Source organism: Equus asinus, chromosome 12 (genome assembly GCF_041296235.1).
Source record: "Equus asinus isolate D_3611 breed Donkey chromosome 12, EquAss-T2T_v2, whole genome shotgun sequence".
In the NCBI taxonomy this organism is placed as follows: Eukaryota; Metazoa; Chordata; class Mammalia; order Perissodactyla; family Equidae; genus Equus; species Equus asinus.
Window position 1 is genome coordinate 22,348,665 of NC_091801.1, and position 26,040 is coordinate 22,374,704.

At 40.4% G+C, this 26,040-nt stretch overlaps 1 protein-coding gene and 1 long non-coding RNA gene across 3 annotated transcripts in view; one reads left to right on the top strand and one right to left on the bottom strand.

The window, feature by feature from the left end:
- Nucleotides 1–997, bottom strand: part of NKAIN3 (sodium/potassium transporting ATPase interacting 3) — a 600,276-nt gene extending 599,279 nt beyond the window's left edge. Inside the window, exon 1 of one of the 2 annotated variants that reach the window (XM_044780225.2) lies at nucleotides 678–997. In XM_044780225.2, the coding sequence (XP_044636160.1) occupies nucleotides 678–731 (54 nt within the window). In that variant the 5' untranslated portion in view covers nucleotides 732–997. The remainder of the gene's footprint in view (nucleotides 1–677) is intronic. The other variant, XM_070481183.1, reaches the window with a different exon arrangement.
- On the top strand, nucleotides 1–25,670 carry LOC139039892 (uncharacterized). Its single transcript, XR_011493184.1, has 3 exons — nucleotides 1–192; nucleotides 3,112–3,277; nucleotides 24,983–25,670. It is a non-coding gene; the product is annotated as an uncharacterized lncRNA (long non-coding RNA).
- Nucleotides 25,671–26,040: the final 370 nt, after the last annotated feature.

The window sequence follows — 26,040 nt, forward strand, 5'->3', positions numbered from 1 at the left end:
GCGCCAACGGAGCCTTTCAGAACGTTCTCTCCCCGATGAAAGCCGTCAGTCTGTCGCTATTTAAACGTGGAGCATTTCAACAAAATTTAAAGAGAAACTGGAAGGGTAGGGGTTGGAATACTGTTTAAAAACACAGCCAGACCTCCTTGCTGGAGCTCCAAGACTCAACAACCACCTTGCAACCTGCTGAAGGTAAGAACCACCTCACTCTTAACTAAGAGTTGAAGCTGCTTCTGTCTCCTCAGAACCTGGCCATTCCCATTCTTCTAACTAAACAACCTCACTGGAAATCATCGCAAGAAGAAAGAGCCCACAAGCTCCTGTGAAACTTCAGCAGGGATGCGGAGGGTGCTAAAGCCAGCTGTCCGACCGAGGGGCGGGGAAATCTCTCACTCCCCCGGCGCCTCGCCTGCCACCCCTGGACCTTGTAGCGACACCCGGCAAGGGTCCAGGGAACCCCAGCGGTGGGAGGCAAGAGGGAGACCGCGCCCTCCCGCAGGGCAGGGGCGACCTAGTGATTGTCCGCGAGGGAGGGCAGCGCAAGTCGGGGAGGCGGGGAGGGTGGGGGCCGGCGGGAGCGCCCGCCCCCGCCAGGAGCTGCGGATCTGCGGAAGGACCCGGGGAGGCCAGTCCCAGGGCAGGGGCCGGTCCCGGGCCGGGGCGCGCGGGGCACTCACCAGCTGCAGTGCGCAGAGGCAGATGAGCGAGCAGCGCCCGGTGCAGCAGCCCATGGTGCCGGCGGCGTCCGAGCGGCGCGCGCGGCGAGAGATCCGCGTCCTCCGGCGCCGCTGCCTCCCGACTCCGGAGCAGCCCCCGCCCGGCGCTTGCCCGGCCCGGCCCGGCCCGAGCTCGCCCGACCCGCGGCCGCCGCCCGCCGCTCGGCGCTCTCGGGGTCCGGGCTCGCGCAGCGCCTTTGTTAGTTTCCCGGGCGGGCAGAGGTCAGAACGGCGCGCAAGACCCGAGCGTCTGGCGGGGGTCCCTGCCTCCCACTGTGCAGGTCTGCTTCTTGGGAAGGGGGAGCCGGGCGGGCGGGGCGGGGGGCGGAAGGGAGGCTACAGATGGTGAGTGGGTGGAAGTCTGTTTAGGGGAGGGGAGTATGTAGGAGGTGGGCGTCTGAAAAGTGGAGTGGGCTGTCTGGGTTGGAGTGTGTGTGTGTGGTGGGAGGGGATGAATGAAAAGGAGTGCCGCTGAGGAGGATCGGCCTGGCTTGTTAAGAGTCTTTGGAGAAATAGGAAGAGGGAGAGAGAATGAGAATGAGAATAAGAATGAATATGAATGAACGTGAATTAGGGCGGCTGGTGGTGATGGAGATCCTCGGCGGCCAGTTTAACTGGAGAGATCCGGGCTGGGCTTTCTCTGGGGGCTGTGCTGGGTGTTGGGAGGGTGTTTGGAGGCGTGTGCAAAGGAGGGAACAGGGTTTTGCTGAGCGGCCCCCGAGGTGGAGAGGATGGGAGTTGAGAGGGCTTGGTGTCCGGGGACGAAGGGTGTGGAGGCGAGAAGCCGAGGGCGGGCGGGCGCGGCGGAGCGCCAGGCCGAGCTCCGAGAGCGCAGGGCTACGAGCGTGGGGGGCGGGAGAGGAGTCGGTGGGCGCCGCGCGGCGAGTCCGCTCCCCCCGGCGCTGAGCGCGCAGCTCTGGGGTCTCGGGACCGGGGTCGCTCCAGCCTGCCGCAGTCGGTGGCCCAGAGGGCGCCCCTGCTGGAGTCTGGGAGGGAAAGTTAGACCGAGTTGGTTTGGCGCGGGGCGATGCGGCGGCGCTGAAGTGATGCGCCGGCTCGGAGCGTGGAGATAAACCGGGACGCCACAAGGAGACCTGGCTTAGGTTTCTCGACCTCAAGGCTCTTTGAAATTGTCACCAGACGCGAAAGAAGAGAAGGCGAGAAAGAAGAGGATGTGTGGCTTTTTCTAGGAATGGGGAATGTTTCCGGGATGAGGATAAATAAGATTTCTTCCCATAGAGACTTAAATTGTTTGAGCAGGACTTGGAAATACCTGGTCCCGGCTAGTTAAATCCCGGCTAACTCTCCGTGAATCCCAAGGACACTCTCTTGCTCCCTGTCACCTAGTAGAATAGTGGAGGAGATCTGCCGAGGGTTAAATTTCATCAGCGCTCGATGTCAGTTTTCATGGGCACATTTGTTGTACCTAGTGGAACTACGTGCGCGAGTAGCTCGAGCTGCCTACAAGAGCAGGGACAAGGCTACCAGCCAATTGTCTCCGAAGAGGCTTTCTTCAGAACTTGGCACAGAAACCCCGTTTCTCACCCACTGCTGCCCTCCTGGGTCCTTATGGTAGGTTAGTAAAAAAGAAAAGGCAGGAGAGAAATTTTTGCTTTTTTAAAACATTCTCTCCATACGTGGAAACTCTGCTCTAGCCGTTTCTTCAGGGATTAAAGGGAATTCTTTTTTTTAATTTGTTTTGCAACTAACTGGCTCATTCTGAGCCGTTTCTTCAGGACCTAAGTTTATAACTTGAAACAGTTATAGTTCCCAGGAAAATCCTTGCCTGATGTTTTTGAAATCCTAGTAGGGTCACACGAATAACCTCAGGATTTGGGTCAATAAAAGGCTCCAGAACATTTATTGTTTCTGCTCCACCTCTGTCCATTGTCTTAGAGAAGGGAAAAAATAGAATCAGAAGCTTTTTTTTTAACCCATCCTGTAAGACATCAATGATCAAGGATTATGAAGGTATGCTTCTTTTTCGAAAAATAAACATAACTATCACCATTCATGATGAATGAAAACAAGAGGAAAAAAATGGACCCCGACAAATAATTTAGTATATAGAAAAGGACAATGCAGAAAGTTTCAGGCCATCGACCTTTCCAAAAGCTGTAGGAGGCAGCTGAAGAGAAGACATGAACAAGTCTTTCTGCAATTTTGAGGAATTATTGTAGGTTTTTATCTCCAGAGATTGTGATGAATGATGATGAAAAACATAATGACCCTTCCTTCCCTCCAAATTACATGTTTACCCCAATATCCTTTTTTCATCACTTTATTTACTTATTTATTTAGTAAGTACCAAATTTGCAGCTAACATGCATTGGGTCCTTGCCAGGCACCAGTCTAACAGCTTTATGTATATTTACTTATTTATTCCTCACAACAGCCTATAAGATGGGTACCATGAGCATCCCCACTGAAAAGATGTGGAAATGGGAACAGCAAGTCCCATGGCTACTAAACAGATGAAGAGGAATGCAAAGCCGGGTAATCTGCCTCAAGAGCTCCTTGATTATCCATTCGCCATGCTGCCTCTGAAATTTAGGACACAGGTAACGCCTACACTGGAGCTAAGTGCTTGCTGGGAAGTAGCCATAGTAATTTGCATCGATCTGGCCTCCAGAGTCAGTGCCACCCATGTGGTATGATTTCAGGGGTCCAGGGGTGTCCTCCTGTACCTTTCCGTTTCCCACTGCCCTCTCTGCTGATCCACCCAGATTGGAATTTCTTCCTTGTATAATTTAAGACAATTGAAAACTCATTTGACTTTCAAAGAGAGGAATAGAGAAGCAAAGATAACACAATGCTAGTAACAAGTCTAGAAATTGTGAGAAGCTACTTTTATTTGTCTCTGAAGTCTGTTATTGTCATTTTCCAAATTGACCTGCATCCTGAGCTAAAAACCTTCCTCCCTTCCTTCTTTGTTTCCTTCCTTCCTCCATCATGCCCTCAAATATTTCTTACTTGCTTCATTTCTTAATAGCTTATTATGTCAAAGGCTATGCTAGTTGCCAGGTTTGCAAAGGTCAATGATAGTACTGCCTGCCCTCCCCTCAAGGGCTTGGAATGGAAAGAGAGAGATGTGTTAGTGAAGCAGAAGCCACTCAGAAGGAGGTTGGCACCAAGTGCTGTCACTGAGTTTTCTTCTTGTGAGGGTGAGGGAAGGTTTAAAAGAGGCCTTACCTGTCTCTTGGGGAGAGGAGAGGAGAAAAGAGTAGAAAATGACAGAGCAATGGGAAGGGTGCAGCCTAGAGAGGAGTTTGGAAAAGTCGATTGAGGAGGAAATAATACTCTAAGCAGAACAGCCAATCCAATGTATGAGTGGTTATGCCTCTTCCTAGCTGCAGAATCTCGGACAAGTCACTTTTCTTCCCTGTGAGTCCAAGTTTTTTGCTATGCAAAGTGGGTATGATGACATGACTTGTCCCATAGGACTAAGCCTGACATTTGTTCTTTATCCCCCATCTGCATGGCTCTTACAGCCTTGCCTCATGCAGGTCTCAGCCTCATGTCACTTCTCATAAAGGCCTTCACTGACCATGCCCTCTGAAATCACACCCCAGTCACTCTACTGTATTTTCATTCAAAACATTCATTTGTTTGCTTTGTAATTTTCTGTCTCCTCCATCAAAAACAATGCTTTCTCCAGCGCTTTTAACAATAGTTAGACTCAATATTTGTTGAATGAAAAAAGATAATGTGTGCACGTTTTTAGCATAATGCTTCACACCTAATGTTGCATATGTACGTACACACATCTAGGCAGTATTGCGTGTATGTAGTATACATGTGGGAAATGTAAGTAGCATATATTTATACAAATGCACCCATACTCTATTGACATTTGTCTATGTTTTTTCTTTCTTCTATATTTTTTATTTCTCAGCTTTTTTTGTAAGATTCCTTTTGAGAAACTCCAATCTGTCTCCCTAAAGTTGAGAGAAGCCAATTGTCTACACCAAGAATAAGATAACTGGGTGGAAGAGAGCACGCCTAGAGACCAGACCTGGAAAAGCAGGTTTCTATTTCACAGAACTTTCAAATACCAGGATTTGAGACACCAGCTTGAAGGAATTATAGTTTCTCTTTAATTATTTCACTGTTCTTTTCTTTTTTGAAGCCTTCCAGTTCAGCATTATTGTTTGAGTGAAATAGTGTACCGTCTGATCAAGCATTCTTCTATCCCCTTCGAGAAAAGTACCTAAATGTGCCACTACATATGTGCCTTTTCTCTGGTGCCTGCTTGATGTTGGGCCCCTCCTTGGCCCCTTCTTGGAGCAAGCAAATTATAATCCTCTACGCCTCCTCCTACAACTGGCTTGACTTCAGGATTATCTGTCACACATTGTAATAACAGCATGGCTCCTCAGTTGGAGCAAAGAAAAGGTTTCCACTGGAGCAAAATTGGGAGACACACATGTGGAGAATTTGAAGCATGGCTGGAAGGCTGTGGTACATTAATGTGCTGCCCAATGCCTGTTGAGACCATCCGTCTAGTTAGAATTGATCCACTTGTTATGCATAGCAATGAAGGTCCCAGAATGTTGGAGGCAGGAGAAGACATGGCAGTTATAATTTCAATATTTTCTTACTCCCTAAGAAGAGAGATACTTCTAGCTATTTATTATAAGCACTTTATATCATAGGGCTGTTTTTTTTGGGAGGTGAGGTGAGAAAGAAGTAGGAGATGGATATGTGGTGTGGGAGTGTTTTTGAGGACACTGGAAAGCCTGGAGGTTTGTGAGAACTACGAAGAGAGAAAGAATAAGGAGATTCCTTTGGTGTATTTTGCTTCAAGAAATGTTAGTAATAACCAGTTTTATAATTTGAAAGGGGTAGCCAAGCACCACCCTTCTGGTTTCTGTTTGGGATGAAAAATAAGCCTCAATTAATATTTACATATCATACTCTTCAGTGGTCTGACAACACTGATCTTGTTGTTGCTATTATCATAATTAGTATTGCAATGATGTACATTTAGAGTTTTTCTAATGTCATTCACTGAGCAGCCCCGACTGACACCAACAAGTTCAAGCATTTCTCTCCAGGTAATTTATCGCCGAGTGTTGGCAACCGTTAGGGATTTCTATGCAACAAACGTTACTGCTTACCTCCTGTGTCACAGTCCTCATATCGGAGACTCGAACACTTCCTTACTACCATTAAAATTTTCTCCCCTGCTGTCTGCTTTTCTCAAAGTTCCAGAAGATCAGATCAGACTCCTCAGCATAGTGGTTTATCTAGACCCCCTAACAATTGGCAGTAACAAAGGAAGAGAGAAGGTAGCATAACTAAAAGTAAAAAGAAAACATTAATACAAAGTCTTAGTGAGTCCTGATACCACCCAACATGTGTTTTGTATGTATGCACACATGTATTTATTTACCCATGTACTTATTGGATTACATTAAGTGTTCCAATGAGAAGACTTTTTTCTTTTTTTCCCCTCATTTTTAAACCAAGGAAATTAAAAAAATATTTTTATCCTTTCCTGTACCATCTATGAGAGAATATTTCTGTAAGGTGATGAACCTCTGCAGCAGACTTCCTCACATCCACCTGGTTCAAGGACCAGTCCTCTAGTATAGGATGATGCTTCTGTGAGATTTTAACATGGAGGAAGGGACATGGGATCTTTGTGATTTACTCTGGCACCTTTTTTTGTAAGTCTAAGATTATTTCAAAATAAATAGTTAAAAATAAGAAACAGTCATAAAATGTGTTACGCTTACACAGCAGGAGTATGCAATACTGAACAGACTGCCCATCAGAAACACAAAACCTAACGTAAAGTTCATTAGCTCAGGCTAATACAGAGGGAACTATTTTTCAGTAATATATGAATGATGGATCTTTTATTTGTCCATGGTATTTTAACATGCATATAAAACTCCCGAAAATTATTTTTTCCCATGCATTTTTATTCCAGAATGTTGGAGAATTTAAAAAAACAAATTAAGGATAGTACAATCACATAATTTCCCTTTATATTTTGAATGGGAAAATAAGATAAAATTGGTAGTGAGAGAAAACGAGTAATCATTAGTAAAATCACTGCGATATTCTGAAGCAGTCTTGAAAAGTAGAAGTGGCATCAAGGCCAAATGGCATAGATTCCTTTGGCATTTACTAGATCCCAGACATACCCTTGGTAAGGCTATGGTCTCACCTGAAGCAGATGCAACTCACCACAGAGAGCACATTTTATTACACAGTGTCTTCGCATCTTAGGTTTGCCTAACATGTTTTCCACAGTGTAAGGAATGGACAGATTTCAAATACAGTTTGTAAATATAGCTCAGTTTTTAATGTAAGTCATGTATAAACAAATTGATTACAATAAAAAAGTAAAAGTCACGAAATTCAATTTTTGGTTACAAACAACCCTGAGTACTTGCAAACAGGTCTTCAGGTGTGGAGCCAAATCACTGGTGCTGGGACAGAAGGGGAAATGCACAAGAGTAATTTTCCCAAGAGGCATATCCAGTCTTTGCCCTCACCATTTTAGTGCTCTTGGGGCCAACTTCCTCCTGGCAGCACCTGTATTTCACCTGCAGGGGAGGCTGCAGGTGTGAAGAATTACCACCTCCAAGGAGCAACCCTGGAGCCCCAAGTGATGGGAGTTGGTGTATAAATACCTCAGCATGACTCAGAGGTGCATATTCTGTATCGTTTCCAGAGTTCCCCAGCTTCGGTGGCCCACGGGGGTAATTTGTTTCATAATCCACCTTTCATTGGTCCTTCCCCTTCTTGGTTTCAGATAATCCTCTTCAGTGTTTTCCTGGGCTAATCTCCCAAACAAATGGCTTGCATGTGAATTCTTGTCTAAGAGTCTGCTTCTGTAAAATCCCAAAGACATGCCACACTCACCTGGTCTTCCATTCTTGGCACCAGCATCTTGAATAAAGAATCTGTAGGATTCAATCCCATTTATTTGTACATGAAAACAACTTGAAGGATTCTTTAAATCCAGATTTTATAAAGGTAAGAAAAAGATTAGCAGAAAAGGACTTAACCCACAACGTAGGATCAGAACCGTACACAATTCCTGATCGCTAACCCAAACATCACGATATACTGCATACATATTGGAAATTTTACACCATGGGCGTGCTAACATGAATTTCCTGTTTCCTCCTCACTAAGGATTAGGAACACTTAGCAAGAGGTGACTAGAAAAATCAACTCTCTGTTTTGGTATGTATTTTTCTTCCAGCATTGATCGGTTCTGCCAAGCCTACTTGTAGATTTTCTGTATCGTGATGATCTCCAATGAAGTCATCTTGCCCTTCTTTGTGTCAAGACTCTTAGTCTAATTATACACCACATATTCTCAGTCTCTGCTTGTGTGTACCTCAAAACCTATTTTCAATACAAAGCTATCATCTCTTTCTTTTCTGTGTCCCGTTTTTATTGTTTTGCAACAGAAGGCCCAACACAAATCTCGCAAATATTCAGCTGTGGAAAAGATAGTGCTTAAGTACAAGTGGGAAACATGATTTCTTTTTAAATAAATACTTAAAAATAACACAAGTTATCATTTCTTATGTTCAGAAAAAAAGTTGCTTCTGACAAGGGTTTTTTCCTGCTTGTCTCTCTGATGAGTCCCTTGTATCTCCCTGTATCTCCAGGGAGGGCTTATTTCCCTATGAAGCAGAGCTCAGTTCGCTGAGTCCTCATTTTGAAAAGGAAAGGGGAGCTTTTATGTCTCTACCCCTTTTGGCAGAAAGAACAACTTCCAGATGGTGTCTTACTTTGAAATGGAAGCGGACACATACACCTGTGATACTTGCTGTCGTTTCGATTCAGGCTTTACGGCTTTACTTTTTAATTCCAGTCATGTGATGACATACAGATTAATGGGGCTGGGTTTTCTCCCTTAAGTCTCATTGGATAACAGACACTTCCAAGGTTGAAAGATGGAGAGAGAGGTCCATCTCAGCTAGAGATAAACTTGAATCTATGGGGACACACATCAAAGCACATTAGAAATAGAAAAGCTGCCAAAAGAACAATGCTGTCAGGGTTTTTCTGCCATAAATGCATACTATAAATGATTGCACTTGGCAGACAGTCTCTGCAGGAGGAGCCACCCCTTACACTGGGCATGAGTACATGTCAACGTTAATGCTTTGCCCAGATTTATAGTTCTAACGTGCTATTATATCTTTTAATTCACTTGGTTCTCAAAATAACGACAGAGATATCTAGAATAAGTGACAAACACAGCTACTCAGTGGCTGCTATATCTTTTTCCACCTCATAGCCTTTGCTTACCATCAGCAAAATGCATGTAAACTGTTAGTTAAAACAAGTATTATTACCTGCTGTAACGAACAAATCCTAAATCTTAGTGACTTTACACAATAAAACATTCTCTGTCCCTCACACAAATGTCCCTAGTTGCTGGGGAAGATCTTCCATGTGATCATCCAGTGACTCAGCTCCTTCAGTCTTGTGACTTCATCCTCCTCCCATTCAGCTGATTGAAGGGGAAAGGGTGAGAGAATGCAGATTTGCATGTGGGAGGTTTTAAAGGGCTAGACCTGGAAAGGAATGCATCATTTCTGGGCTTATTCTCTGGCCAACACTCAGCCACATGGCCACACCCAAGTGCAAGGGAGGCTGGAAAAGGTAATCTAGCTCTGGGACCAAGAAGAAAGAGAAGCAGGATTTGGAAAACCCATGGGACTCTCTGTGAAATACAGTATGCTGTTTCTAAACTCTCCATTTTGTCCTGTAATCTCCTCTACCTAGAATACTCCCTTCCTTTCATGTACTCCCTTTTCTAGAAAAGGTTCACCCATCATAGTAGCTGAGCTCAGATGTTGCCTCCTCTGAGAAGCCTTCCCTGATGTACTCATTCATCCCCATCCTCAATTTGTATAAGGTACCCCTTGTCTTATGTACTTTCACTCTTAATTAGCCTCTATTATTGAATTATACGAGCTTTATTAACATTTTCTATCTTTAGACAGTGCATAATGGTAACAATACATATTTTTTGAGCTACTGAAAGAATGGAGCCCACCTTTCCTTTTATATTCTCTAGTGGCACCAAAATAGCAATCTTCCAAGGGGTGCATGGCTGACTTCATAAGAATCAGCTGTAGAGTTTATTAAACCTTGTCCCTAGCACCAACCCCCAAGTGATCATTCCTCCTCCCTTCCTCCTTAGGGTAGAGTATACTTCCCAACCTCACCTTGGGCTTGGTCATGTGTCTTGCTTTGACCAGTAGAAGGTGGGCAGAAGTGAGGGTGGGTCAGTTCCGAACACAGGCTTTAAGGGCCATCACGTGTTTTCATTCATCTTATGCTCCTGCCAACTGCCATGCAAAGAGCAGGACCCAGATGGCTGCTATTCTCTCAGTCTATGCTCTAGAATGACAGACATGTGGAGCAGACCTGAACCTAAGCCCAGCCCGGCCCAGCTGAGCCACAACCAACTTGCATGCCTGTGAGGAAGAAATAAGTGTGTGTAAGCCACTGAGCTTTTTAGCAATGCTTGTTACAGAGTCTTGCTGAAGCAAAAGCTTATAAACTCTCACACCTGATTCTTTTATAATTGGTCAGGATGGGGCTTAGAAACCCCAGGGTGATTTTGGATGCTTGCCAGCCACATTTGCAAACTGTTGTACACACTAGTCTCCTACTCAATAAAAGAAAAACCTAATATTGAGGCCTGTGGGACAGGTCATCTGTAAAGACTTTATTTTTGTTGTCAGCCATTTCCCCAATCCCACACCAGGAAACATGACTTCAGACAGGATCCCAGAAGTTTTCAGGTGGCAGTTGAACAGGAGCCCAGCTGCAGTGGGGGATCTGGGAGGCAGAAGAAGCTAGAAGTGAAGACTACTCACTTCCAACCTCAATGTGGACAGGAGCGCTGTCTGAGCCTACTCATAGTCTCATGTAGGTTGGTGTATTTTTTTTCTTTCAACCTGAATTCATTGTTTTCCACTGTATTAAAATGGGCCAGATTACCAAATTTTATGTGATCAGTTTATTCTCGCTAATCCTTAGGTAATAGATTTTAAAGGTAAAATAATTATGTTCTGCATAAATTCTAGTAATAAGAGATGTGGCTAACTGTGAATAGCATAATTCCTATTTCATGTACGATAAGGTATTTTTCCCTACATGCCTGGCTTATAGGATGCTATTGTTGGCTCTTTTTTAACATGCTTAAGTGATTTTTTAAAGCCTCTTTTTTAGGTCTACTAATGTCACCACATAATATTTCTCCAGTGATATGTGTTCTCTGTTCATGATTTGAGGATATGCAATAGGCACGAAAGAAGTCAACTCCATGATAGCGCTTCTTAGATGCTATGGTTCAGTAAGTGGCAAAAGTATTTGACTTTTACTATTTCTTTGGCAGAGTAGGGAAGGTGTAATGAGAAGAATTATATTTAACTCTATAAATACTATAGCTTGTTTCTTCCCATGATGGTATAAAAGGAAGACGAGATAGTCATAAGAACATTGAGAAATTTGTCACATCCATGAATCACATTAAGTAGGGAAATAGAAGACTTTTTCTTTAAATAGTTGACAGTAACCTTCATTTCAAATAGAGTTATAATCCCAAAGGACAAGCATTTTATGTCAGAATACTCCAGGACTCCTTTAGAATTTGTCAGAGGCAGCAGTCCTGGCTCATTCTTTGTGCTTGCCCTGCTCCTAGCATAGTTCCTAATTTTATAAATGTTTGTTGAGTGAATGGATGGGCAAATGGACAGTGGAGGGGAGGGAAGATTTCTGCTGAGTACAAATGAGAATCATTGAGGATGCTAATCCAAAAAGCTGTGCATGTGGTTAAAGAAACACATGCCAGAAACTTTTTCCCTTTATCCATATCCAAGGAGGGTCTCAGGCTCCCATTCATTGCCTGGGGCTTCTTGAGATGCCCATGCAGATAAGTCTTCTAGATCAGCCTGTCCCTTCCTCAGGTGCTGGCTGACTGATACAGGAGCTTCAGAAGATTTTTGTCTGAGGTTATATTTTGTGTGAACTTCATTAAGTATTTTGTAGTATCATCAGTATTTTTAGAAAATCCTATTTTAAATATATCCTTTAAAAGATTGATATAAAAATAATGTAACTTTAAATTCATTTATGTTTATATCTCATGCTAGGAAATAACATTCTTCATTGAAATTGAAGCAGTTTTATGTAAAATGACTAAGGGGTGAAGTATTTGTAAGCAAACTGATAGGAAGAGTTTTATCTAAATGCTTTGCAAAAGGATGGTGCAGAAGAAAGCAGTCTTCTTATCATAACCAACATAGGAACCTGCTAGTAATCTGTGTAAATTTAACTTATTCTACAAAAAATAGGAGTGGATCCTCTGAGCTTAACCAAAAGAAGACAGGCAATTTTTTTCTCTCATTAATGCTTGGTCTAAGGCACAGGAATTCAGGCAAAACTTCCTCTCATTACTCTTGAGTCTAAGTCATAGGATGAGGGTAAAGTAAATACAACAAATTCTATAGCACAGCACAATCATTTTAAGCATAAACATCGTTAGACAATCAAAAAAGTAAATGCAGATGGCTTAGTCATATTAAAAAAGCACACGATGATACTAATTTTGATCTTGAATGAGAAAGGAAAGCTCTGGGCACTCCAAGCCAGGTTCTAACTACAAGTTTGGCCTGAATCTTACTGTTCCTTATCTTTTAATGCCTGGAGCAAAAGCTTGGCTAATGGTGTCCAGCAGCTCTGCCCAGGAGACAGTCTGTTTCTAAAGCGTTTGGCTAAAGAGGGCCTGCGTTCTTCTCCCTAGGCCAAAGATGTCAGCTAGTCCTCAGCCCAGGGATGCAAGTTTCACCAGAGCAGGCTGGTGGTATTTTGCCTTCCCTACAGGAAATTAGAAACAACATTGTCTTCTGGACCTCCTTTGGGATCCAAGGCCTTTCACAGGCTCGTTCGGGCCGCTTATCCAAACTTAACTACCACTCTTTCCTAATATGACCTCCAAAAGCTACTGTAAATCTGGCTTCCTCTCCTTCCATTGCCTCTTTCTGAGATGGAGACATATGACCTGAGGGCAGAGAACAGGAGCTTTGCAAACAGACCCGGGTGAGTCTGACTGCCCTCTTCACAGACTCGTTGGGAGGGGCCCCCTGAATAATAGCTATGACCATCTTCAAATCCTATTGCTTTTCCTTAGTCCTTCTTTCTTCTGAATCTACTGTTAACCTTCTTCGCTGGTCTTTTCTTCTCCCATCTGTCTGAGTATTCTTTTCTTGTATGATCCAATGCAGTTTTCTTAAAAAGAATGTAATGACAACAATAGTAGGTCAAATATTTATTAAGACTCTACAATGAACCAAGTGCTGTAATAGGCATTGGGAAATAAAACCTTGTCCCACCATTAAAGAGTTTGCTGTCTGGAAGGAGAAATGAGATTACAAAGACATCATTGCAAACCTCATAACACGTACGTAATATAGCAGCAGCAGCAGTAGTAGTATAGTAGTAAGAGACAATTAGAGACTAGGTTATTAAAGTTCTAGAAGGCCTGCCTGAGTAGCTTGACCTTTATTCTGTAGGTCAGTTCTATCTAAACTTGTTTTATTAGGCACCATTATCAGAAAAAAAAAAATTGAGAATACACCAATGAATATATATACCCACACCACAAAATCAATCCCCATTATTCACAGAATCTGTATTTACAAATTCACCTACTAGCTGCAATTTATTTGCAGCCTCCAAGTCAATGCTCTAGCGCTTTTGCAGTCATTTGCAGACAAGTGCAGAGCAGGGGGAAATATCTGTGTGCCTGATGCACAGGTTCCTTGCAGCAGTCGAACAAGGTCATGCTTCGCCTTCTAGTTTCAGTTCCCCTACTGTAAACGTGTCCTTTTCACAATTCATTTAGGGCCATATTTTTTGCATTTTTGTGTTTTTTCTTGGGGAGTTTTCTGTTTTAAATGGACCCCAAACATAGTGCTAAAGGACTATCTAGTGTTCCTAAGAGCGAGAAGGCTGTGATGTACCTTACGGAGAAGATATGTGTTAGATAAGCTTTGTTCCAGCCTGAATTATAGGGCTTTTGACTGTGAGTTCAAGGTTAATGAACCAGCAGTATATACTAAATGAAGTGTCTTTAAAGAGAAATATATGTAAAACAAAACCTTGTTTTATCAGGAAAATTTTTTTTCAGCTGGGCACACAAGGACAGATTATGATGAGTTTATATAGACAATTCAATGATTTTTTTTATGTTCAATTGATTATTAAGCCAAAATAAACATATCATTGGGTAAAAATTTTAATATAGTCTAACCAGAGCAGGGCCCTGGAATTTCACTAGTTGTTACTTCCATAATACATGCTTGATGAAGTCACCATCCTAACCTATTTTCCTATTGGCAGATTTGCCAGGTATTTATCTTCTGGTGTGCAATTTCTATTAGTGATTGCATCATGAAACCCATCACTGTCTTCTGGGGTCTTTATAGGAAACAAGATTACCATCCTTGACCCGTGGAGTCAGAGAGACCACAGGAGGAGTCTTTCGGAAAGGAGGGACATGGTGGTAGCATAAAATGAGACAGAAAGGCCAATATTTCAGTCTGAGGAAAGTTAGAGAGCATCCTTATCAAGAAATATTTCTATCAAGTGCTAGATTCAGAGAGTGGACTATAGGAGTTTGCGATTTCAAAGATGAAGGAATTCTGGCTAATATAAAGGTCTGGGCCACTACCATGAGAGGAAGTGGCTAAAGCTGATGGGAAGTGAAAATAGTTAGAAATCAATTGGTCAAATTCTACCTCCCTGAAAATGGCAGAAACTGGGATTGGAAAAAAATCCATGAACCAAGCACTAAAGTTCTTCCTAAATGCAGAAGAGTGACCCAGAAGCTGAAGATCATATGGAAGTGGGCAGAACAGTGGTATTATAACCTGATGCCATGAGCTTCAGTACATCTTTATTTAAGAATGGAACAGTAAGTGTTTGAAAAACCTTAGAGTAGATTGCTCTAGGTTCAGAAATCGGCAATTATATGGGGGAGGCAGCAGCTCTCACCTTCCAGGAAACCTTTATTCTCTTGGGAGTGCAAGGATGTGGTAGGAGAGTACTATGAAGATGATTAAAATATAGAAGAACTTACTTACAATACTGTTGGATTCCGCTGGGCACAGTCTAAGGGGTACAGAATAAATAGGAAACAGTGCTTGAGAATGAGTCAAAGGGTAGAAGAGTAGAACCACAAGAAGTGGCCAGAGAGGCCTGACTTTTGGTTTGGGCCCAAGATAAGAAGAATGGAAAGAATTTACCAGCCAAGAAAGGTTCCTAAATTTGATATTAACATTATCTTAAAGTTAGAATTGGCTGCAAGTCTCAGGTGTTATCAAGAACTGGTGTGTACAAGACTTTCCTCTTTGTGGCACACTGAGTATCTCATAGCATGTGGAAAGGTGTTGTTCCAGCACAGTTTGCTGAACTGTGGTCCAGGTGTGGGCTGAGGTCCTAAGATGGTTTACAGAGCTCTTTATCATCCATCTTCATCTTGTAGTATTTCTCCCTGGCACAACTAAATGTCCAACAACATTCCCCCCTCCACAATTGGGCTCCAGATGAGCATGATGCTCACGTCCTATCCACCTTCACCTGAGGAATTCATAATCAAATTCAAGCATCAACTGAAATGTCCACTGCTCTATAAAGTCTTATCAAACTGCTCCTCCCCTCCCCAAGCTTCACCAAACTAACTCCTCCTTCAGGCCAAAAAGTTCCCAGAGCACTTCAGTCAAACTGAAGGTGACCTGGAGGGGCAGAATTGGTTGAAATTAGATAGAATTGATGTGCCCTGAGACTCCTAAAGACATGTCTACTGTCCATATATAATGGAGAAGACGTTGGCAAAGTTTCGCTGTAAATCCACATGAAACGCATATATCTGGCCAACGAGAGCCAGCAACATGTGGTAAAACCTCTAGACCCTGATTACCTGGGCCTGAATCTCCCGGGGATTAGCTCCAAGGCATTGAGAAGCTTTCATTGCTTGCATTTCCTTCTCTGTAAAATGAGGATCATGAAAAGGTATTTAACACAGAAGTGTTATGAGAATTAGATGAGTACATTAATATAAAGCCTTCCGAACTTCCCCAGACCAATAGAGTGTGCAGTAAGAGGCAGGTATTATTTTGATTAGTACGATTTTTAAAATTCTCTTGATTTTAATTGAAAATTAATGTTGAATTTACATAATTGATTTTTTCTTTTGTTTTTGTTCACTATTTTATACGTTTGTTTTTCTCTTTCTTTTGGGAGAATTCAAGCAGTAAAAAGGAAATTATTAAGAAACACATTAATTTTCCCTAAGGTTAATATAGCCCATGCTTCTTTTCAAATTATGATTTATTTTTTTTTACACCTAAGAACATACACACAAACGTATATTTAATAATCATTTGAAAGTAATTTTAAGTAGCTATTTAAGAGCTTATCTCATCATATTCTATCCATAATCCTCGAAAAAAGAGATTTCTATAAAGTTTTTTAGATGGGTAAAGCAAAATAAGAATATGTTTAGACAGTATGTTTAAATTAGCACAAAACTCTACTTCTTTTTTCTCACCAGTTCTTGATTTTACAAGTCTGTGTATTATTTTAGACAGGGATTCCTTACTTTCAATTCTTATTAGAATCATGTGGGAATGTAAATACTGGCAGCTTTTCAGATGAAACTGCTAAGTGAAATGTATTCTGCGCTTTAGTGGAGCTTTACTCCACTCTTAAAATAAAATAGCAAGTGGAAGATTTTAAGACTTGAGGTCTATTTATTAACAGGCTGCTTAGGGCAGCATTTGTACTGTCCTTTCCTGGAAATCTTACTAACTCAACACGAGCCAATCCATCAAGGCTTCACAAAGGAGGCGATGAAAAGCAGGCCTGTCTCCTGCACTTAAAATTGAAATTAGCCTGATTGGATTGCACAAAGAGTCCTCTGCAGTCAGCCCTGGTTGACTTCAAAGGATTCATATCCATGAAGGAAAAAAAAATCCAAAACTACAAAGAGTTGAGAATCTGGCACAAATGATGTCATTTTTTCTTAAAGCTTAAAACAAAAACAAAACAAAATCTTGCTACTTCCAAACAATTAATTTGAAAGCTATGTTTATTTGATGTCTATTTATTTGTCATTTAATAGATACAGTTGACTCTAAATATTACTACTCAAGTTTAAGTCAATTATCTTTATGTAACTTATAAAATACATCTTGCTTTGGTAAGTGAAGAAAATCAATGATATTTCTGAAATTTTGTTATGTTGTTGACCATTTATAGTAGATGTGGCAAACATAAATGTGTGCAAGGCTGGCAGGAGGTATGATGGAAGCAGTTTGGATGGGGAATGTGGTGAACTGGGAGGACAGTCTTGTTTAAAGGGAGCAGCAATTACTCAGCATTGGCCAATTGTTGCCTTGCAAGGAGCTGAATCAGCATTGCCAGCCCTAAAGATTGTCAAGAGAAGGCTGAAAATTGGATTTTTATGTGATCTCTCCCAATTTTCCCACAATTGCAATTAATGAAAAAATTAAGACTCTCCGTGGGCTAACAAAACAAGTTATATTTATCATATTTCATAGAGAAATCAGTTACAAGGTTCTGTGGCTCAAACGATTGAAGATCAGGTTTGCAAAAATTAGTAATTGAAGAAATCTCTGCTTCTTCTAAGTTGGTAAGGTGAAAATGTTGCTCAGAGGTCAGTGGCAGGTGCCTCAAGGCTTCAGATGCCAAGTTCAGCTTCTTAAGCAGGAGCCTAGGAAGTTGCATTTCTGGGGCTGAGTCATTACTGCTGTCTTTGAAGCTGCCACCATGAGGACTCGCACTTCAGCTGCTACAGCTGTAGGGAATATTGTCATTACTTCCTGAATTATTCCCAGTGCTACCCCTGTAGCCTCCATTATGGGGATTCCTCAATGCTGCTGCTGCTGAAATCAATATTTTTACTACTTCCAGAACTGTTGCCATTGCAGCTTTATTATCACTGCAGCTACCACCGGAGATAGCTTCAGATGCTGGAACCAGGAAGAGAGTCACTTCTCTCCTCTAGCTGTGTGATTTTCAGCCAGTTCCTCCCATAGGCAGATGACAGAAATGATATGCCAATTTCCTTAAGAGTATAGATGCAAAATTCTGAAAATATCAGAAAACTAAGTTAACCCATATATTAAAAAAAATCATCAGTAATGCAGAAAAATGGCATTGGTTTTATCTAGTGATGCAGGAATGCTTTAACAATAGAAACTCTTGTAATGTCATTTACCACGTTAACGATTGAAGGAGGGAAAGTAGGATTATTTCAGAAGATGCAAGAAAAAACATGCTAAAATCCAATATCCATTTAGATTAAAACTTTATACCAAACTAGCACTAGAAGACAACTTTCTTAATTTGATATGTTTATTTATAACAAAACCATCAACACTATCATATTTAACGTTGAAACCTAATCAATATTTTCTATCAAAGCTAGGAAAAGGAAAGAGACATCTGCTGACACTGCTTATATTTATCATTGTCCTAGAGATCTCGGCCAGTGCAGTAAGACAGGACAAAGAAATGTCATAAAATTAGAAACAGAAAAAAACACAAATTGCCATTGTTTGAAGATGTTAAAATTACCCATAGAAAATCTGTAGTTAACACTGTTCAAATCAATAAAATTTTTAGATATAAAGTCAAAGTAAAAAAAGATCATTAATATTGTAATAAAACAGCAGCAACCAATTAGAAAATATTATTTTAGAAGTATAACATTTATAACAGCATAAAGCATTAATGTACCTAAAAATTAATCCAGAAAACATGTATATGATCTTTCACTTAATTTTATTGACTGGCATAAATACCTATATATACCTAAATTAAAAATAAAACATGAAGATACCCTGTTCATGGATAGAAAGGCATAGAATCATAAAGATAGCAATTTGTAAATTTATGGTTATTCCAATAAATACTCCACTAGCATTTTTCTTAGAACTTGACCTTAAAAGGCATATTGAAAAATCAATGGAAAGGAAGAGCCAAGTTTATTTTAAAATATAATGCCCTATCAGATATTAAAACTTTTATAATTAAAATTGCTTGCTTTGACTTAATGATACACTAATAAACCAATGGGGAAAAAAATGGAGCATCAAGAAATAGATCCATGGATATGCTGAATATTTTGGGCTTGTAATAAGAGATGAAATATGACAAATAAGTGGAAAAATCGTGCTGTTTAGTAAACGATGCTGGGATGATTGACTATCCATATATAAATAAAATCTGTATTTTATATCTTATCACAAAAATCCACTTTGGTTAAAGACTTAAATATGAAAAATAAATCTTTAAAACATTTAAAAGTGCAGATAGGAAACTAATGACTTTGGTGTAAGGAAGGATTTATTAAACAAACACAAGAAAATATGAAGACCAAAAGAAAAGACTGATAAATTAGACTACATGGAAATTAAAAATTATAGGCATCCTAAGTAAAGGTTAAATACAGCCAGAAAACTGAATGCGATATTTACAAAATATGAAACTGCAAAATTTAGTATCCGTTTTATATCAAAGATCTCTACAAATCAATGAGATAATTCAATAGAAAAAATTGGTTAAAGACTCTGACACAATATTCACAAAAGATGATAGAAATGAATGGTGAATTATTATGGAAATACAGTTTAAAACAGCAAGGTGCAATTTAACAAGTATAAAACTGTGACCTTTGCCAGTGTGAAAATACAAAACTATGGCAGGAACTCATGTACTGCTAAGAGGAATTTAAATCTGCCACTTTGGAGAGTAATTTGGCAATAAATGATAAGGTTGAAAAAAACATAAAATATGTATATGTATATAAAAATACAAAATATATGTATACATATATATAATATGTATAATAGCAACCAGAAATTCCACCAGGTAAATCTTCCTAGAGAAATCCACACCCATGTACAAAAAAAAGGTATGTCCAAGGAGGTTGGTTGGATCATTATTGGTAATAGCTAAAAATCAGAAATAATTTAAAAGCCTATTACTAGGAAAATGGAAAAGTAAATTGTGATATGTGCATAGAATGTAAAACTATACATTAGTTAAAATTAATTATCTGAATATATATGAATCAACATGGATGAATCTGGAAAAACAATGTTGAATCTGGAAAAACAATGTTGAGTGACAACAGCAAATGTCAAAAAAAATCTAAAAAATGATATAATTTATAAGAAATGTAAAAGCACATGTAGTAACAGATTGTTTACAGCTACACACATACCTGGACACATACAAACATTGGGATATTTGGGAAATGGGATGGGAATAGGAGTTCAATTATATTTGTAAGATTTATTTCTTATAAATGAAGGATCTGAAGCAAAAATGCTAAATATTTACTTTGAGTGTTTTAATAAAGAAAAATTAGAAGATGGAAAGAATGATTTTAACAAATTTAACGCAGGAGCTTTTTTCATTTTTATGTTATCTTTTTATATTATCTTATATTTGCTTATCCTAATATCAGTGCTTATTATTTTAATTTGCAATATATGGAAACTAACACTTATAGATTTTTCTTCTTAAAAAAAACCCTTTTATTTATTTTGGTCTTAAAGGCTTAAATATTTTTCATACACAGACCCAGGCTTTGCCTCCCAGAAACATATGCACATGGCAAACACACCAGTAGTCAGGAAAGTACTGAACTTAGAGGCTCTTGGTGTTGCTTCTTATTGTCCTTCATATCCTTTATTGGCACCCATTCTTCATCCTAGAAGAGTCCAAAGAAGGCAGATACAAGTTTCTCAGCTGCCATGGTCTGTTTGGGCTGCTGTAACAAAATACTCAGACTGTGTAGCTTATAAGCAACAGAAACTTATTTCTCACAGATCTGGAGGCTGAAAGTCCAGGATCACAGTGCCGGCAGATCCGGGTGTGTGGCTGGTTGAAGGCCCAGCCCACTTCCTTGTTCATAGACTGCCGTCTTCTCGCTGAGTCCTCACATGGTGGAAGAGGCAAGAGATCTCTCTGGAGCTTCTTTTATAAGAAGAGTAATCCCTAATCCCATTCCTGAGGGCTCCACCCTCATGACCTGAGCACCTCCGAAAGGCCCCATCTCCTAATACCGTGACATTGGGCTTTAGGATTTCAACATATGAATTTGGAGGGGACACAAATATTCAGAACATAGCACCAGGGCTGTTCAGGTCCTCCTACTTAATATCAATTTTGCCCTGAAGGAAATGCATTGCCACAGTAATTTACCTAATGAAATCACTCCAACTTTTTGACTCAAGCCACACCCACTTTTGGAAAACTGTATGTCTCTCTCCTCCAGCGAGACTCTCACAGGATATAAATTTGTTAGAGTCCACCTGTGGACAGTCCACTCAGTAAAGTAACATGATACTAAAATATCTATGAATCCATAAATCAAGGTGTTACACCCTGTGTTGCTGTGCATCCAGGTGGCTCTGCTTAACTTTCTCGGAGTGTGTAAATTCTTGGACAATAAGGATGCCTCATTTGGCATTTTGATCGAATATGTCACCCTCACCCATCAATTTAAACTATCAGGGTGGGATTGTCAGCCCTGAGTAGAAGGCACTCCACCAGCATTGGAGCAGTATTTCCCGTAACATATGACTACAGGGCTGAAGTTGTGTAAAGGCTGAAGGCATATTATTCTTATTCCATAGATTGGAAAACTGGAGCCCAGGCAGGCTAAATAACTTGCCCAGGGTAGCATTCTGAGTGTTAGGCAGTGGCAGTGTTTAAATCCTACTTTTCACTCTTCTCTGACTTGGGATAGTGTAACATACTTGAGTACTGACCAAAATCCACAGCTCTAGCCCTGTCACAGCACTCTCTTTTCAAACAAAGCTGTTAGGTAGATGGTTAGAAAAGTGACAGTGGTATGGATTCCGGGAAATGCTGTTGCATCAGTATATCACTGTCTTTCATGAGTAACCATAACCCACCTTAGAGAAACTGCATACGCTGAGAAGTTGGAGTTCTCCCTTCCCTGAAATCAATCAATCTGTAAATTCCTATTAACTGAATAAATGAATAGCATTTCAGTATCAAGTCACAAATACTCGAAGGAGGCAGAGAAGACCATTTTTATAAAACAATCTCAAATTTTCCTGCAGATTCATCTTGCAATTTGTACACCCACCTGCTGTATAAGATCAGCTCCTTTTATTCACTGTGGGTACTATAACCCTTTTAGAAATAGTAAATATTTTTATGATCACATGAGTAACTACCCAAATAAAAGGCAATAGATGAACCAATTATCCAAGGGCATAAACTTATCCTTGGAATGAAATTCGATCGTTAAAAGACTTTGGATCACTTTTTTTTTCTATTTTAGGAATACCAAACTAATTCCCAAATAAAATCTAAGGCACTAAGATAATCTGATTCAATAAAAGAAATAGCACCTTTATGCCCTTTCTAATGCAGAAAATTAATTTCGTGCCATTTTTGAAATGTCAGAATTTACACCCAAGATTTCTATGAACTAAAATCAATAAACTAATAATAAACAGTTAAAGGAAAAAAACTGAAGTAGTGGTGTTATCAAAGGGGTTATATGATAATGCCTTCCATTTACTAAATAAAGATTTTCTTATATTTTCCTAAATATAAATTTTCAAAGAAAATAGAATGCTCTGTTAACATAGGAGAGACACTCAAATGGGGTAAATGAATTTCTTTTCCTATTTTGAATAAAATAAATGTCAGTCAGTTGGCCCATGATATACCAAGTGAGATATACAGAAAAAAAGAATGTGATTAAATAGCTTCTCATTTGGTGCATTGTTTGTATATTCAGTCTTCATGATAATGCACTCAAACACAATCCATCACTGATTTTAATTTCCTTTATTGTCTTACAGACGGATGAAAAGGAAAGAGAATTAAATGAAGGAGTTGTTTAGCCAGACTGTGCACCATCTCTTGGTACAGATGGCACACACATGCTGTGTTCTTTGCAAGATGAGTTTGGCTAAGCAGCAATGCCCACCTCTCCCAGTCTATGCTGCCCACAAGCACTTACCTAGGAGATGGAGTTAGAAAAGACTCATTACCTGACTTTTTATTTGTAGGGATCATAAAACAATGAGCTTAATTTTCATGAATCACGTAATAAAAAACAGTCTCATATTCTGTGCATGTTACATGTTTTAAAATTACAAGATCAATAATAGATGTCTTTGATGCTACCAGGGACTCACTGATCAAGAGTATATTTGCTAATCCTTTTTCTTCTAATATGGTTGGCAATTCCTGATTCTCTCATCCTCCCTCTTTTCTTTTCTTTCTTTCTTTCTGTTTTTCTTTTGGTGAGGAAGATTGCCCTGAGCTAACAACCATTGCCAATCCTCTTCTTTTTTATTTTTTTCCTTGAGGAAGGTTGTTGCTGAGCTAACATCTGTGCCAGTCTTCCTCTATTTCGTATGTGGGATGCCTCCACAGCATGGCTGATGAGTGGAGTAGGTCTGTGCCTGGGATTCAAACCCGCAAACCCCCGACCTCCCAAGCAGAATGTGGAGCTTTAACCACTTGGCCACGGGGCTGGCCCCTCTCCCTCTTTTTTTAAACTATACAAACATAAATCAGAATTTATATTATAAAGTGAATGAAATTATTGTGTACAGATAATGATAATAATTTTTTCTTCATTAGGTTGAATATTTTTTGCAGGAGTAGAGTAAAACCTAAAAATATGATCTATAATCAGAGATCTGAAATTTCTTAAGTTTTATGTCCATTGAGAATATAGGGGTTTTAAAGCCTTTTATTCAGCACCCAGGTTTACTACCTGAGCATATCAGTTCTGAAATCCTTTAGCTTGAGAAAATGTTTCTTCAGGAAACTTCTTCAAAATGCTTGACTTTTCCTGGAAATTCATACATATAGCCTCTTATCTTTGACATTCGTCAATACAAATGGTTTAAAAGGTAAAGTACTTGGTGACTAAACAAGAATGCCTTCTTTCACACAACCTTCTCTGATGCTCAAGGGGACATGACCTCTCCCTTCTTGGGCCCCCAACATTCTCCACCTCTCATACAGCACCAAATGCCCAAAGGGTGTTTATTTGTTTCTAAGAATCTTATCCAGTTGACTGTGTGCTCCTTAAAGGATAGAGCCATGACTTCTCCATTCCTTTATCCCCAAGGGCCAAGGACAGTGCTTAGACAGGTATGTGAGTTCAATAAAATGAAAAGGACAGCTGAAAAATCCCCATATTAAAAGAAAATCCACTTTTGTGTCCCTTGTCATTGATTCTCTGGATATTTCTGAATAGTCCAGAGCACACTTAAAACATTTCATGCTGTTCTGTGTTCTTTTATGTGAAGGTCAGTCAGGTGTGGCCACAAGAGGAGACACAGGAGAGATTTGGGAAAACAAAGTTTATTATACTCACAGGTCCCTGGCACACAATACGGAGCCACGTGGGGAAGACTCAGGGTAGTGAGGAGGCAGAAAGCAGGAGCAGAGTGAGGGGAAAGCTGAGGCTGGACCCTTTATTGGGGGTTCCAAGGGAAAGGCAAGGCGTAGCAGGGTAAAGAGTTTAGGACTGACTAGTTTGAATGATTTCAGTGGGCTCCCAGCTGTATGGGTGGTCCCTAGTTGCCTGGTACCTGGCCCTGGGATGATTAAGGCAAAGGCATATTGCCTCCTGGGGTGCGCGAGGCTGATATTGGTTAATTTGATTGGTTCCAAATCCAAATTCAGATTGGTTAATTTGCAAATCAAAGGCATGCTTTGGGCTCGGTCCTTTAGCTACAGAAGGGACAGTCTCTCCCTAGCCAGAAAGGTTTTAAAATGCAGAAACATTACGATATACAGAAAATTAAAAATATATGTAAACAATACACACATCCTCATGGAAAGGTTCATGCAAGGTAGGAATCAGGGAAAATAGTGGTCTGTCATTACCTTCAGGGTCACAGCCACTTCTCTGCACCACTGTCTAATTCTCCTTTCCTCTCCCAGTATGAACCCTCCTGGTGGCCTCTTGCTTATTCCCCATCTCCTTATTAGGTGGTATGTAGTTGAATGAGAAGAGCAGGGACAGAGTGGTGCCCAGTCATGGAAGTAAGGAAGGCAATTTATCAGTTTGCTTTACCAGAGGCATTATGTGGTATAGAGGCCGAGGATTTGAGGATTGAAGTGTGAAACTCTCTCTTCGTCTTGTTGATTTCACACTTCCTTTCTTCCAGTTACCCCTGCAAAAGAAGTAACATACGGAACCCTGTGAATTAGGCTGACTTCATCCTGGAATCACAGCGGGGCTTAAGGTCCCAGACCGCCAGCAGTATGGAGAATGGAGCCAGTAGTGGTGATTTCTCCATTTTTGCCTCTTCGTGAGCCTCACCAGCCCAGGCATGATGCTCTTTTCCACGTCCTAGGACTTCCCACTCTGACACAGGTCACCCAGTTCAGGAACCTACTCCTCCACACATCCATCGGGGGCTCTGTCAACAGCCCCCGAAGCAGGTGCAGACCTGGAAGACTCCGTTTCATGCTCTGGCACTTCGGCTCCACACTTATTTTCTACCTTGCTGCTGCAGCTACTGTTCTCCCTTGTGCTCTCTGAAACCACTGCTGACAGATCCTGAGTGGCCCCTGGCAAACAGGTATTTTCATTAGTGTAATGTGTCAGTTAAGAGAACCCAGTTACACTAATTTTCCTCTTTGGGGATATTGTGGGACATCAGTTATTATTTCCTGATTGTTCCAATTCAGTAGTTTAGTCTATTGCAAGGGATTACATCAAAGAATGTTAGTCTTCCCAAAAGCATTATTGCCATTTTTGATCTACAAAAAGTATTCTATATTAATTTGTTTTTGATCTAAAAAAGGTATTCTATATTAAACTGGGAGAGTAAAGAATAAATGCTCATAGATAAATTCTGATTATTTCCTCTCTTCTTATGGAATGTTTTTATAAAAACCTCCAGCCTGAAAATTCTTTTCCTGCAGCTCTTTGTCTGACCTATGTTGTCAGAATTTGGTGTATGCTATTCAAACCTGTTCCCACTTTAATCTCTAGGGCATTGAGAATATAACCTAAAGAAGATATAATCCTAAAAAATTAAACTATAGCTTTTAGGACGTAAAACCACCATGAAAAATTAAAATCTACTTCAGTGCACATAAAATAGTTAGAAGAGACTTCCCAAGGCTCATACTTCAAGGACAAATGATAGGAAAACTAATAGCTATGTTCAAGGTTGCAGGTATCTTCTCCATCCTCACAATGGACTGTAGATACCAG